At 29.8% G+C, this 17,144-nt stretch overlaps 1 protein-coding gene across 1 annotated transcript in view; it reads right to left on the bottom strand.

Annotated features, from left to right (window-relative positions):
• Nucleotides 1-5,294: 5,294 nt before the first annotated feature.
• The window catches only part of LOC124373103 (vesicular glutamate transporter 3-like), a gene marked incomplete at its 3' end in the record, with an annotated part of 30,581 nt that continues 18,731 nt past the window's right edge, over nt 5,295-17,144 (bottom strand). Inside the window, exons 2-3 of the mRNA XM_046831496.1 lie at nt 6,361-6,471; nt 5,295-5,429 (exon numbers count right to left, since the gene is read on the bottom strand). Of these exons, the coding sequence (XP_046687452.1) occupies nt 5,295-5,429; nt 6,361-6,471 (246 nt within the window). The remainder of the gene's footprint in view (nt 5,430-6,360; nt 6,472-17,144) is intronic.

Consider the following 17,144-nt stretch of genomic DNA (forward strand, 5'->3'; position numbering starts at 1 on the left):
TCGAAATTTCAACATTTTACAATTACTAGCAAATACTTGTGTGAATTTGAAAACATAAGTATAAACTTTTGAAGCTTCTTAATAGGATGAAGAATCAGTGACCTTTGAAATGAATTTTTGCCCAGTAGCTACGGTGTTGCAACAGTATGTCTGGCGGTTTGTATCTGAAAAATGAGCAGGCATCGGCCACGGTTAGTTAATAAAACCTTGTTTTAATGAAATCTGTGTTAAAAATTAAACTATTTTAAATGGCCGATTTACTAAATTACAATAAAAGATATCAACTTTAAGGGCTCCATTTAATGTGACCAAATCCGACTGACTTTCTTGAACCGCTCAGTCAAGTGCACAAGTTAAGATGGTAATGTAACAACAAGCGCTTTTTAAAAGTATCAAACCACATTTCAAAAACAGTGCATTTTTACCTGTCTTGTACATTATGGAAATTTGGTCTTAATCTGATCTCAAGTTTCGGAGTTAGTTATGAATTTTTTTGAGTTTACAGTTTGGTTGTTTAAAATATTAAAAAACCATTACCTTTTTGTTACTACTAACATAACTAAAAGTTATTATTTGTATATAAATTGTATATAAACTGGCGCGTTGGGTTTATAACAAGTCAGTGTGTGTAGTAGAACTAACGGTCAGCTGAGATTATTTTTCGACTGTAAAGTCTCAATTAATTAATTTTTAGAGATGGACAGACATCATTTACCTAGGATTGAGGAATTTTTTCTAGTTTACAGACTGGTTGAGAGATTTTCAAAAATATTATCTCTCCCAAACTTATCAGCAGTTGAGGTTAGATGACCAATGTAAACAGAATTGTACAATCAGTACTCAAAAAGATTTGTTTGTGTCCAACTGATTATGTTCAGGTATATAATCTGATTCATAATATATTTCAATGAACCATTGAAAAAAACCCTAAAAGGAATACCTGGTTGTCTTTATATTTAAAACAGTTTTGAGGTGTTTAAATTTGATCGCAAGGTCAATAACACCGTTGCTTGTTGGTATGTTATTGTTTGTATTTTAGCAGGGAGTGGTCATCGCGCGCTTGGCTCATCATCTCTGCCTCTTTCCGTCACCGCTCGGAGTCGAGATAGCCTTTGCAACTCTGACCTTGTAGCAAGTTCTGTAGAAGGCGGTGTTGCCAGATCGCCCTTAAGCGCCACTGTTAGATTATTTTCAGTCTGACTGACTAATGATATATCATCTAAGGCCTACTGGATTCTGTAGTCTTATCAATTGGTCTACATGACGATTCCTTTTCAAACCAACAAAAACCTTAACAAAATTGCATATGTCGCTAGACTTAATTGTTGAATCACTCACTGTCACTGACTACCTATTTTTCCTTAACTCTAAAGCACTTATCTAAAATCAGATGGTCTAACATCAGAATGCTTTGTAACGCCACTATAATTTTTACATTAGTTCGTTTTGGTTACACAATATTAATTTTCACGTTAGGTCTAATTAAATATGATCTAAATTGTAATGGTCTACCCACAAAAACAGCTGTACTCAGGTTTTATTTGTTGTTTCATATAGTGGTTTCTATAAATGACTTCTGACAAATAATTAGCTAATACTAAATTTACGGTACTATATTGTAAAAGCATGTATAAGCTTAAGCTTATCAGGTCTGACCTGCTCTTTTTTGAAAAAACCATTCGATTTAGGTTGAGTATGGAGGGGATGGAGAAAGAATGCTTAATACCATTTTAGTGAAAATGTTCTTAAATTCAAAACTAATAAATGGAGATTAGTTATTGCTCATATTATGGTCAACCAAGCCGAATCTAGCAAATATTACAGTGTTCACTATTATTTCCACAACCTTACTGTATACTACTCAATATGTATGGCACTATTCTGGATATAATTTTACAGGATTATAAAAAACATTTAAGAATAAAATATATTATTTCAAATGAACTGGAAATTTTTAAAAACCATTTTTTCTTTATTCTTTGATACATAATAAATGAGATATAACTATTCCTTTTCCAAAAACTTGAACAGTTACCAGCCTTGAAATCACTAGGAGACATCCAGAAACTGTGACAATATTATTCATAATTACCTGTATCTAACATAATGTTTTTAAAACTTGTCATTCTGTATCTAATTTTAAAAATAATTGAGTTATTTTTTCACAAATGCAAGATAGCTGATACTTTAAAACAGTCTTAATCAATAAACTTTCAAATTATACTACCATATAATATAATTATAACAATAACAAAATTATCGTCGAGCTTAACTAAAAAAACAATGTGCAAAATACAAAGTCCCCGTACAAAATTTAGTTCGGATCTATTACAAATTCTTTTGGTTGTTATCGTGTTCACAATTATTTCCTCAATGTCGTTATATACTACTTAAAACCTTGTACAGCTGCAACATAAAACTCTCACAAAATCAAAAATAATAAAGAAAACTTAATTTATTATAAACAAACTACGAATTCTAGATCAGCTTTTGCTTTGCTATATTATTTCCAAACTAAGATGTAATATAAAGATATATATACAGAGTATAACTCAAATACATCGACAAACTTCAGAAGATTGTTCGTGAGGTCAAAACATACGAAAATGTTTCTATAAATTCTATGTTCCTAAAATGCAATGTTTTCCATCCGTCCGTCTGTTTGTGTTTTTACATTAAAATGTTTTTCTAAACAACCAATAAAGGTAGAAAGTTAAAATTAAAAACGGCGTCTTGTTAAAATCTTTGATGATGAATTTCTTAAAAACTACTTCCTGTATAACAAATATACTAAAATTTAAAAATTATATAATTGTTATTCTAAAACAAACGGCACCTCATTTGGTGAAGTTGTTCAAAAGATAAATAAGTCATAGTATTTGTCTTAACCTAATAACATTCATATTTACAAGTTTCAGAAAATTCAAGTATTCTACAAAAGTTAAGAACATTTAACAAAAATGGCTCACCATCAAAAAGAGTTTTAAGCTGTCATTACTATGAAATAAGAAACACTTAACAGTACAGCAATTATTTCAAATCTTAGAGATCACTTTACAACAAATGTTCTACATGCCTTCCAATTGCTGCGATGCATGCATTAACACGTCTTGATTGCAGAGTTCTTTCGAGTATTCCTGGTGTATTCTTTACAGTGTTACAAGCTGCAGTGTTACGCTATAAAAGGTCATCGCTAGTGTTAACTGGTCGGTCTTTTATAAACTAGAACTTTCAAATTACCCCAAATGAAGAAATCGGTTGGATTCAGATCAGAGGAAGTTTTGAAGTTTTTCCCCAAGTTTCCAAGTATTTTTCTTTTTTCCAAGAATTTGGATATTGAAAGAAAAGTTATTTTGGATCTAAAAAATACAAAACACGATTATTATTATTAGATTTCAAAAACGATATTGTAACAAACAATCTGCATGACTCAACTTTCATGGTTTAAACAACTGAATCTGCTTTCATGTTAAGATACAGCTGATTAGAATAGCAATGAAGTCAGATAAGTAAGTTATTTCCTTGTTTATTGTTTACAAGATATCAATTGTTACTTTCACTTGTAGAAAACATAATTAGTCAATTGTTCAGCTTATTCTATTTAAGATGGCAGATTAGCCATCAAGCTGATATGACATTTATGTATGGAAAGGTTAACGGTAATAGTCGTCTAGCGTCCCGTCTGTATTACGAATAATTTCCAAATCGACAACAACCTGCCTACCCATTCAACATTTGCTGCTGTTTTCCACCGAATTCAGGAGACTAGAACTTTGTTACCTTCTACTGCAGACCGAGGTGTACAGAGACAGCACAGAATTCCTGATTTGGATGAAAACGAGTAGAGGAAGATCAAGGTATAAGTACTAGGCAGTTATGAGCAATACTTAAACGTAGAACACATGACAGTATGGCGAGTTCTACATGAACTGTAATATCTAATATTGTTAGTTCTACATAACTGTAATATGTAATATCCGCACCATTATCAGAGTGGACAAGCTCTTTGCTTTGCTGACTGACGTTCCATTACGTTTGCAGTTTTGCAAATAGTTTTATCAGCAAGCTAAAAACCTCGACTTTACATCATTAGGTTTGTACTCAGATAGAATAACCAAATACCACAATATGCATCAATGGGCTGATGAAAACCCACACCCCAATGAACAAAAGCTTAGAATAATTGTTTGGGCGGGCATCATCGGAGGCTGTTTATCAGGTCATTTTGTATTTAACTGACAGACTAAATCGTGAAAACTACATACATTTCTTACAACACGATTTGTCAGGAATTTTAGATGATGCTCCCTTGGGTGTGAAAAAAGCACTGTTGGTTTATGCATGATGGAGGTCCCTCGCATTTTAGACTCGATGTCACACACTTTCTGGACCAAACTTATGAGGAAAGATAGACAGGCAGAGGGGGGTCTGTATTCTTCCATTGGGATCATTTGAAAGCTCTAGTTTATTAAAGACCGGTTAACACTTGGAATGACCTTTACAGCGTATCACTGCATCCTATAACACTTTAAAGAATACATCAGGTATCCTCGAAAGAACTCGTCAATCAATGACCAGACGCGTTAATGCAAAATTTTAATGTAACAGACGGACAGAGGGAAAACAATGCATTTTAGAGCATACATTTATAGAAACTTTTTTGTTTGTTTGGACTTATTGGACTTCTAGGACCTCCTGAAGTCAGTGTTATTTCAGTTACGCTCTGTATAAATATCTTTTTGCTTATGGTGGGTAGTTTGGGGTTCTAGAGGCCTTGTATAAAATGCATAAAATCCCCTGGAAATTAAATAATTAGGGTGATTAGAAATCATTTTTCAATAAAAACCTTCTCCATATACTGAACACTGAACTGTTTGTATGCAAGCATTGCCAAGGCTTAATATCTCTTCATAACAACATTCTTATGTTTATATGCTTACTCGAATCAAAAAACTGATCATTTTAAAATTATCAATGTGATATAAAATAAATAAACTGCAGAAAGACAAATTATGTTTAATATAGTTGGGGCTTTCCCAAATTACGTAGGAACAATACTAGATATCTGACTTTTCCTAAGCACTGAGGATTATTATATTTCCCACCAAATATTATAATTGTCAGATTAATTAAAAAAAATTATATTCATTCTGGCTTTAACACTTTTATTTCAGCCTAAGGATAATTGGACCGAGCTTAAACCCTCGACTGCTTCAACTTTGACGACGGTATAAAATACTGTTCCAGAGTAAAACTTATAACAAAAATACGAGCAACACAAACTTTCCAGTTACTTGTGTGGTAGTGAGCACTTCTGTGTTCCTCAACCAGTCAGCCAATGTTCCAGCGACCGGCATCAGGACAGCTATCAGTAGATAAGGCAGGGACGACAAGAATCCGGTTCTATCTAAACCGGTAGTTGTATGTATCTGTAACCAAAAGCGTTGTCTACTTTATAAGTAATAAATTTCTCATTCACAATCACTATTCTATTGAAAAATATCATGATCATTAAACTATTACTACAATCACAACTTTGATAACAATATAGTTATCTCTAAGGATCGAAGGTTGATATAAAAGTTTAAGATCTCTTAAAAAACAACATATAATAACTTTTTTTTTTTTCATTTTACCCCAATAAATTTTTTATAGGTATTCTTAATTGTACTTATAAGTATTCAACTAGACAAGTGCTGACAACAAGGAGACTGATTTGAACTCATTTCGGGTTTTGTTTTGGAATTGCATTATATATGCATCTAATCATTTTGAATCTTTTTATATCTTGTTCTCTATATGACCTTCTTTTTAATGGTTTTTCTTCTTCTCTTATTTAATTCTTTCTATTATTACAAATAATAGTGCCCAATATAACAACTTGTTCATATACCGTCTCATTTTTAATAATAATGCTACATAACCGAAATCATTTTATATGTTAAACGTCTAAGTATAACACGAAAAGTATGAAGGTTTCGCAATTTTTCTAAAAAGATTATTTCAATAAAAAAAAAACGCAATAAGAAAATGCATAGCAACGTGCACCCCATCGGGCGCACAACAGTTGTGAAAGATCGTGTATACTAGTGGTGAACGTGTTAAAAGAACCATATTTAATTACTTCTTTAATATTAATTTCTACAGGTCAAGTCTAAGAAATTGCCAATCGGCCCTAGCTTTGTCTGTTTAAATAAATTAGTTTTTATTTCATTTAATGTACATCAGTAATACAACCTTGGTTGAAGGTTGTTTTTTTATAATAATTGTTCATAATAAATCGTTCAACTTGAATATAATTTTATAGTGAATACATTTACTAAATACAGCTAGTTAATAAAGTTGATACCTCTCATATACATCGGGCAACACAATGGACAGTGAAATGAAGCCATAGCTCACGCAGGTGTGAGCCACAACTATGGCCCATACAGGCATCGACGTGACGAACTTGTCCCAAGGATAGATAATCTGTATAACAGTCAAATGGTTGCTCTATTTCTTAGAAAATTCTGTAAGGGTCCATAAATATTTTACTAAACAAATAGTTGTTAGATATATATATATAAGTAGATATGAATGTGGCGGTTCTGGACCACTTTTGGGACAGCCCAAAAATCAATACAAATACTGTTCAATACACCATAAATATGTAAAAACAATTCACAATACAATTTACTTAAATAAACTATGGTAAACTGTATTCAAGCAATTTTTCATGACAGTATGACAACATAAATTGTGGAATTTATAATACTCGAATGTTGAATTTAGAATATGTTGGCATTACCGTTGAGCGAGAAATGTTGGTAGCACTGCGCGGCACACAGGAGAACAGCCTTTCCCGTCCAGACCTCACACTAGTCAGTCATATTTAAATTTTACTCTATACTTTTGATCCAGGAATGTTAAAAGTTCACTGTTTACTGGTTTTAATATCGCATTCTCTTCATCTTCAGCTCTATTTGGAACAAGACTTAGTGAAATTAATCCGTAGTGACAAGTTCAGTGCTTTATTCTAAAATTTTAATGAACAGATATTTCTTAAATAAAAAATCTTTTCTACTAAATAAACAACATGAACTCACCAAAGTCTCTACAATTTCTAGCATTAAAACAGTGCAACAAAGATGAATTCAGTGAATTGCCGGTTTATTTTCAACAACAGTTGATACCGTCTTCGATACTTTCCTTAAAATGATACAGAATTTCAAAGAAACTTGTAAAGTCTTTTGCAGAAAAAACGTCTAATGGAGTGTTTTACTATCGGCAAAAAACTAAAAAAGTAAGGGATTACATATTTAATATAATTACGAAAGATATTGAAAAGAAAGTAAAAAATAAACAAACAGAGAGTTTTTCATCGTTTTTTATGACATTTTTCCCATATTATACGTTCTTTCAAGATAATCAAGACTTAATTGATGAATTTCTTAGGAATTTTTGTGAGTATCAAGATTTATCAACACAATTCATTAAAGAGCATTATAGAATTTTTCTTATAGAATATAGCCACATTTTGTGTGAAACAAAAGGTATTACTGTAGATAATATTCCATGTGATTCCTATGAAGAAAGACACCAACTATGGTTATCAAAACAGTACTATGACGTGGGGAGGGACTGCAAGTTTTAGAGCACAACTGAAAAGACTTTATTCTACAAAGTTAATTGTTATAATTTCTTTATCTTTTATAGTCTTCTTTCCAGTAACAATCAAGTGTAATTTTTCATTTTTGTTTAATTCTTTAATCTTTTTTTCATCCAAAACAGTCAAAAATCTGTTCGGCAAGTGTACTTTACAATCTTCCAACTCGGCAATTATTGTAAACCCGAATTTATCTTTCATTTTCTCCAAATTCAAGATTCTATGTTTCTTCCTTTCTTCCAATTCATTTAACTTCTTATACTCTTTAAACTTACATTCTCCAATATCATTTAACTCTTTCAAGAACTCCATTTAAATAGAAAAAAATTTAAAGACGGAAAAAATGAAATTTGCTAACAATCACTCGAGAAGTCGGGGAGAATGTGAGTAAAACCGCATTCTTTTCACGAGGTTCTTCGTTTAATTTCTCCAAATGTTACTATAAAAATCATCAAAGATTTCAGGCTTAAAATCGTAGACAAATTCAACATCCAGATAATGAAAAAAATACAGGTAATATCTTTTCATAATAAACGTGTGTATCGATACCTACAAACCTAATGTATTCTTTGAAAAGGAAAATAATTTTTTCAACGGTTCCAAGAGATAAGTAAAAATTTTTATTCTGTTTTCTAAATTCTGTAACAAATTGTGTTTTGTTTTTTACCTCCATATTGCAATTTTGTAAGCAGATTATTCAAATGTGTTAGTTTATTTCGAAATTTCTTAGGTTTAGGTCTTTCATACAAAATTAAATTACAATCTCTACAAACTAAATATCTTTTATCAATAATTTCTCCTCTATTATAACACTTGTAACAGTTGGCATTATACTCTTCCATTTAAACAAAAAGATTTTTTTATAAATGGAGATTATGGAACTAAGTCTACCAAGATATAAATTTTTCAGCACAAATGTTTATGTTTACATTTCTACAACAGAGATAAATAGAAATAATTTCATTCTATTGTACAACTATTTAGGATATTTTGTCTATGATTACAAAGATTATTACGGAAGAAATCGAGATTTTAAGCAGCGAGAGAGTATATTTTTGAAGTATTAGGAGGAATGAAAGAAAATAATATGAATTTAGCAAATAATTTCCGTTAAACAAAAAGACATTCCACTAAATAGTGAAACTCAACTCATAAAATTTTTCCTTATTAAATGGAGCGCGAAAAGGTATCATGTCCCTTTTGTAAAAAAGAAATTTTTAAACATCATTATGATCGGCACTACAACTCAAAGATTCATTTGAAGAACAAAGAAATTTACGATAATGAACTAAATTATTTAAGACAATGGGCCAGAGAAAATCAAATTGCTAATCACGAGAGGATGTATAATATAGATAAATTGAGGGAATTAAAGAAAAATTTTAAAGTTGAAAAGAAAGATCTTAAAGTATTTAGTGATGAAAAAATTCAATCAATCGCCGAAAAATTATCTATCAACACTAACGAAAAAACTAAGTCTGAAACGATCGAACAAATAGATAAACACAAATCTGAAAATATCATCGATGTCGAAGTTTTGTCCTCTATGCACGGTCTGTTCAAACAATACATTTTAACGAATTTGAACGATGATTTCATGTCAATTTACAAGTATCTATCAATTATGAGGCCAGAAATCAAAATTTTAATCGAAAAATTTCAAGAATCCGTTAAAAATATGAAAGGTTATCTATCTTTAGAATGTGAATACGAACGAACTTTAGTGAATGGTGAACCACAAACTTGCCCAATGTACTTTACTATAAAAGCAGATGAAATCTTCAATGTAAACGATTTTATCACTAAACAATTTAATAAATTAACACATAGAGAACAGACAAATCATCCAAATAAAGGTTCCGGATGGACATTTAAGAGCTGCAAACAACTAGTTTTGAGCCTTAACAAACACGAAATGATGAATGCAGGATCGTACATCGATTTACCAAAGAATATCAAAGTTAAGAAAGCTTGTATAAATATAAAAAATATTAAGAATATTTCAGAATTTCACAACTGGCATTATAGTAAAGATAAAAAACAAGCTTATTGTAAGGATTGTGCTATAAGAATTTTCCGAGAAAGTCAAAATAAACCGACTCATTGCGAATGTGGAAGAGTTCTTCAATGGTTACCTAGTTATGCTAAACATTTACAAACAAAATATCATAAGTCAAGAGTTTTTAATAAAATTTAGTAACATTTTCATCGTGTAATAATTTTTCTATTTAAATGGAGTCTCAAAAGAAATGTACAAAGTGTCAAGAAGAGAATAGAAAAGACTGTTATTGTAAGGAATTATACGTTAAAATGGACAAATTAACTTTAGAAGAAAAAAATTGTTACTTTTGTAAAGAAATTAAAAATATTTCTGAATTTAATAACTGGCAGTATAGTAAAGATAGAAAAGATGCTTTTTGCAAAGATTGTGCTAAAAAAATTTTCAGCGAAAGTTATAAAAAACGAAATGCCTTGTGAATATGAATAAAAGATTTTACAATGGTTACCTAGTTATGCTAAACATTTACAAACAAAATATAATAAATCGAGAGTTTAACATTTTCATCGTGTAATTTAGATATTCTATAAATCAGTCGAGATTCTGCCATATTTGTAGTAAAATGATTTCCGTTGTATAAAATATTCAAAGATTCTTTCATTTGGTTGTAGAGATTTATACTATTTGGATCTCCATGTCTTAATAAAATTTCCATTTCTGGGTAATCAATTTCAAGTTCTTTCAATCTTTTCGGTATTTCTCTCTTTTGAGCTCTGATAACGTAATAAGGATATTCCCACATGTGATTCTTCTTAATTAATACAAAAACATGGTGTTTTTTTCTTATCAAAATTTTTACAAACAAGTTCTGGTTTCATTAAGTCAATTTTTACACTTTGTTTTGCGATTATTTCCGTTTTTATTTCATCTTTAATTTGCAAGTGTTTAACTTCGTCCTCTAAATATTTAATCTTGTTTTCAAGTTTGTACTGGACCAAATTTACGAATACTTGGCAAAACTTCTTTTGTAACCCAATTTTTGAAGATTTTTGCCTCTTTTTTATGTGATCTCAAAATTAAAGAATAAAGTCCAGATTTCATTGATAAAAACAGTGTCAGGATGAAGATTGTTAAGGGGCCATTCAAATAGCCCCTTGTTTTTTAAGTAAAAATATTGAATTTTGTCATCATCATCAACATTTAATTTAAATTGCGTGTTTTGTTTTTTTCATAACCTAATATTTCACAAACATCTTTAGCCTTAAACCAGATTACATTGTTTTCGTCAACAATCGTTACAATGTCTTTATTATTGAATGTAAGTTTGATTATTGAGTAGGTCTACAACTGACTCCATTTAGATAGAAAGAAATTTAACTAGTTACTTGCAATCTTAAATATATTGTTGTTTTACTCTCATTATTTAATAGATTTCCTTCAGAGTCTTGAATAGTCAGAACGACTTTTTGAATTCTTTTAATATTTTTTCTAATTGGAATATAATCGATTTCATTTGGTTTTTCACTGATTTTTTGATCCATAAGCAACATTTGGGAAAAAAGTGTACAGAATTTCAGATTCTTTGTGTAAATGTTCGGTTATGATTTTCAAAACTAGGTTCAACGAGATTGCAGTGCACTTCAATTACATCAAACGGTCTAAATTTTGGCGTTTTATTTCCTAAATATACCTGATTTGGCTCAATAGTTTCTTGAACAAACCCTAACAATTCTACAATAATTGCTGAAAACATTATTCTTACTGGTGATTTTATTTGAATTTTATTAGAGAGATAATTTTTTTTGCATTTCAAACTTGTTTTCGTCATAGTTTAAAGATTTATCTGATTGTTTGAATGTTTTCAGATAATTTTTAAGGGAATTTTTTATTTGATCGAAAGTATAATATCCTTTGTTTAAACCATAGTATTTTGTTATGTTCTTCTCACTAAATCCTATGCAATAAGGAGAACTTTCACTAATATTTATTACAAAATTGTCAGAATAAAAACCGCTTAAACCGATAAAATAATTTGATTCTTCCTCTAAGTGTATAGGATGTTCCAAGTTTAAAAATAATTGAGAGCTTTCTGAAGTCAACTTGAACAGCTTCATTTTCGCAAGCGTTGCTTCAAGATGAAAATCTTCTATTTAAATGGAGAAATTTTTAAAGCAAAAAGATCAGATAAAACTTCAAACGTTTGAAGAAAATAAGAAAGATCAACCAATCAGATTGTTAATTGTTGGTTCAAGTGGATGTGGAAAAACAACTTTATTATTGAATTTTTATCTACAATAGGTTGATTCCTTATTCCAATTTGTATGTTTTTAGTAAATCTTTAGAACAAGACGCATATAAAAAATTACAAGAAAGATTTGAAAATATTGAGAAAAACTTAAACAAAAAAATATCACATTTTTATAATGCTTCCGAGGACATAGTTCCATTAAGCGAATGTAAACCGAATTCTTTAATCGTTTTTGATGATTGTATTTTGGAAAATCAAGACGTTTATCAAGGAATATTTCGTAATGTCTCGTCACAAAAATATCTCTTGTATCTATCTTTCTCAATGCTTTTCAAAGGTTGATAGACAAGTTATAAGAAATAACCTGAATATGTTGTGTATTTTTAAGCAAGACGATCACTATTCGAGAAAGATTTATAACAATTATGTGGGATCTGATATGAGTTTTAACCACTTTATTGAGTTATGTGATTTTGGAAGGAAGAAAATACGGATTTTTAACTATTAATCTAACTTTGAAGCCTAAAAATGGCAAATATTTGAATAAATTTTCCAATATAAACGTGTGATAATCTAGTTGTTTTCATGTTTTTACGTTCACGTTTACGTTTCGTGTTCTCGTTTTTTACGTTCCACGTTCACGTTTTACGTTTCACGTTCACGTTTTACGTTCCACGTTTCGTGTTCTCGTTTCGTGTTCACGTTTCGTGTTCACGTTCCACGTTCACGTTCTACGTTTCAAAATTTTCCTAAATAAATGGCGAACGTAACTTCTGAAGAGGCGAAAAAACTTGATCAAATCGAAAAGAAATTAATCAAAGAATTTAAAGAACAGATTCGAATTGATGAAAAAGAACAAGAATTTATTCAAAAAATTAATCAACCTGTAAACTTCTGCAATTAAAAATGTTGAAGGTAAAATTGAAAACGTTTTAAGCGATAGTTCAAAATTTGATGAATTTGGTTCCAGTTGTACGACAATTTGCCGATATTTCGATACCAGAATCTGAGTTTGAATTGCCAAAATTACCATCGTCAAACACCATTTAGACCTAGAATCATTGAAGAATCTACTATAGTTGAACCAATAAGTCCTGGAACAACGGATATAATAAATGGTGAAATTGGTAAAAAATTTCTTCCTAGAGCAAAGGATGATAAATTTGGTTTGTATTGGGACAGAAAAAAGAAAAGTTTTATGATTGGAAATTTGCCCGTGAATTTTGAGCATAATGATATCATTATTAATGAAAAAACATATAAAGGAACTCAAGGTTTATGGAGATTATTAACAGGCACTGATGTTCCAAAAGACGGTTTATATTCTGAAGAAGACTTGAAAAAGTATACTGAAATTTTATGGAAATCTGATTCAATTTACAAAAATAATGATCCATCAACTAAGAAACCAAAGTCAAGTAAAGGTAAAAAATATCTCAATTTGATTAAACCAATTTGGGAAAAACGAATCGAAGGATCTGGTATAAGAAAATACAGTGATAATAAGATTGAGTACAGATATATCGACGATTTGACAAAACTCGATGGAATTATAAATTATATTTATGCTCAAGAAAAGGCTGGAAACAACAATTTTTTGAACGAAAAGAAAGCGATTAAAGATTTTATTTCGAACAAACTTGATGAAATGATTGAAAAACCTGATGGAATTAAATATTTAAAACGAGTTTTGCCGGCAATAAGTTCATCTATGATTGAGGGTAGTGGACTTTTGAATGATTTTATCAACAATTTACCTTTTGAATTACACGTACCAACTTATCAGTATCTGGGGCCTGGCACAAAACTCGAAAAAAGACTAAAAAGAGGAGATCCTGGTATAAATAAATTAGATCAAGCTGCTATGGCACACGATATTTTTTATGCAAAACATAGAGACACAAATTCCAGACATATCGCAGATAAAGTTTTGCAAGATAAGGCAATGGATAGATTTTTATCAAAAGATGCTAGTTTAGGTGAAAGATTTGTTGCGCTTCCAACAGCTGGAGCAATGTTTTTGAAGAGAAAACTAGGAATGGGAATCGAAGAGAACTTGAAATTTTAACTATATAAATGGAGGTGAACGTAAACTTCAGCAAAAATCAGAAAGAAAAAATAAAATCCGCTTTTAAGAAGAAAATACCCGTTAGTATTCAATTTAAAATAGATCAACTAAAAAATGGCGAAGATAAGATATTTTTAACAAATAGACAATACAATAAACTCGAAAAAAAATAAGAAAAAACAATAAAGGAACCAGAATAGAATTTTCTTATAATCAGTTGAAAGAACTTAAAAATGGTAGACTTTTGAAAGATTTATTAGATTTTGGAGAAAATATTCCAGTTGTTAAAAATGTTGTTCCTTATGTTCGTAAAGCTGCTCCAATCGTTAAAAAAGATGTGATTCCTATTGTTCGAAACATTTTAAATTAGTTAGATAAAGAGTTGGAAGATGTTACAGGATCTGGATTAGATGAAAAAACTTTGAATTACGTGAAATCAAACATTGAAAAAAAATTTAAACCTTTAACATTCGGGGAATTGGAAGAAATCTGCAAAAATATTAAACATTTTAGAGGAATCTTCATGAGAGATACATTACCTGAAAAAAGTTAAGAAATTTGAATGTGGAATTGTGAATTTAGACTCGATTATGGGAAGTGGAACGCATTGGATTTGTTATTATAAAAATGATAAGAATGCATGTTATTTTGATTCGTATGGAAGAATTGAGGACAAACCACCTATAGAATTGATTAAATATTTGAAAAAATCAAGCGTCTACTACAATGATTCTCAGATTCAAGACTATAAAGATCCCCCAATTTGTGGTCATTTATGTGTTTTTGTTTTGAATGAACTGAGTGCTGGTAAAGATTTTAAAGAAGTTGTTAACAAATTATTACTTAATAAATATGGATTCACAAAATATTTTTGACGTATTTGGAACACAAATTATTCAAAATGTAGATAATAGTTTGAATTTTGATAGTTTGGAGAAATGAGTTTGATAACAAGTTAGAAAATGTATTACAAAACCTTCCAGATTCAGAAATGTTTTGCTGTCGAGATTGAAGATTTTAAAGCAGAATATGATAACAAACTTGAAAATTTCATGAGTTCAAATGAAGTTGCTGATAAAATAAAAACATTGGAAAAAGAAGTTGATGATGGTGTAAAAAAATTATTTACCAATTTAATGTCTCATATCGATAAAGCTGATAAAATTACTGAAGCGATCAAAGTTGAAAAGAATTATGTTAGTTTGGCTAATAAGAAAAGAATTGTCGGTGTCGACCTGGTATTGACAAACATGATGTTGTTGTTAAAGAACAAATTTTAAAACCTCTAAAATTATCAGAAAACATCGATATTGTTGATTTACATGATCCGAATGTTAAAAATGCCTTAGATTTTAAAGGAAAAAGAATTAGCAGTGTTAGTAAAGGAATTAATCCATTTGATGTTGTTGTAATGATTCAATTAGAAGATCATATTAAAATGTTTAATGAACTAAACAAAAATTACGAGAATCATAAACAGCATGTTAAAGATTTTACAACAGAAGTCTATGAAAAACTTGAAGAAAGAAGTAAAAGATCTATAGAAAAATTGTGATGAAAAATTTACAAACTTTGAGGAAAATTTCAATCTATATAAAGCCGATCTTATTGAAAGTCAATAAATTTCAAGAGGATTTTAATGAAACCTATAGAGAAAAATGTGAAGTTTTTAAAAGAGTAGCTATTAATCAAGCTTTACTTCATGACAAATTAAATAAACTAGAAGAAAACTTTAATAAATTTAAAGAAGATGTCGATAAAACTTTTGAAAACATCGACAACAGATTTAATGGAGTAGGTGGTTACGATGATTCAATTTAAATTTTTCTTTTGTAAATGGCGCTCATATACTGTGTGAGGTGCAAAGAGAAAACTGCCACAAACGATATAAAATACTATGCAAACATTAACGGAGTTAAGAGAATTTCTGGAAAAATGTGCTAAATGTAACTCAAAAAAGAGCCAATTTATAAAAACTTGATTTTGAAATTTTTTCTTAATAAATAGAGATGGCGGGACATTACAGTGCTTTCGATCTTTTTATAATGCAACACGAAAGAGATTTGAAAAAAGAACATTGGGATGACATTTCTCAAAAATATGAATTATCCGAAGATATGATGAGATTATACGTAAACAAATTGAATTGGTATAACATTGCTAAATATCAAACTTTATCATCAGAGTTCATTCAAGAAAATATACATTATCAATTAAAAGATCATATGTCTGTTCTTTGTCTCTATCAACACTTGAGTATAAAGTTTTTTGGATGAAAATAAAGATACAGTTGATTGGAACAATATTATAGATAGCGGTTACTATCCTGTGCAAATTTTATTGAAATATGTGACCGAGATCGCAAAATTTAAGGAAGAGAATCCTGAATATGACGAAGTAGATCATTAAAAATGACTAAAATTTATATCTTTTCTTATAAAAACGTACATTAGATCGATGAAAAATGATATATTTCTTATACATGATGTTTAAAATTTCTAAATTTTCTCTTATTAAATGGCGGACTACAGAAAATATGCTAGTGATATTGAAAGGGCGGAGTTTAAAAATTTCTATCCAATTAGTAAACAACATTTGAATGAAACCGAATAAAAGAACTGAGTTTAATATTGATTTTGGAGATAACTTTTGCTCGTCTAACTTCCAGTTTTATATTTCTGGAACTTTAACAAAACAAGATGGTCAAGCATATCTTGGAACTGATAATGTTAGATTAATCGATAATTTTATACCGTTTTTATTTTCTAAGATTGAAGTTAAGAAAACACAATAAATTGATAGAAGAAGTCGAAAACTGTGGCCAATTAAGCACTATTGAAGGAACGATTTCGTATTCAAAAAGTGATGTTATTTCTCAAACTTCTAATGGCTTTGAATCAGATTTTAAATTTGGTGTTTTTGAAGCAGCTGGAAATTTATCTCATTTTGGATTAGGATTTTTTGAAAATGTTACTATTCCGATCTATAAAGGAGGATTTTATCTAAGTTTTATAAGAGCAGAAGACGATGATGCGATATTAAAAACAAAAACTGGAAATGATATGCCAGTTGATGGCAAAATTACAATTACAGATTTTTTTATTAGAGTTTCCAATGATTGATTATAAAACCACGAGTAAAATTAGGTTGATTGATGAAATTACAAAAAGTCAAAACATTA

This window comes from Homalodisca vitripennis, unplaced genomic scaffold (assembly GCF_021130785.1).
Source record: "Homalodisca vitripennis isolate AUS2020 unplaced genomic scaffold, UT_GWSS_2.1 ScUCBcl_4827;HRSCAF=11235, whole genome shotgun sequence".
Lineage (NCBI taxonomy): Eukaryota > Metazoa > Arthropoda > Insecta > Hemiptera > Cicadellidae > Homalodisca > Homalodisca vitripennis.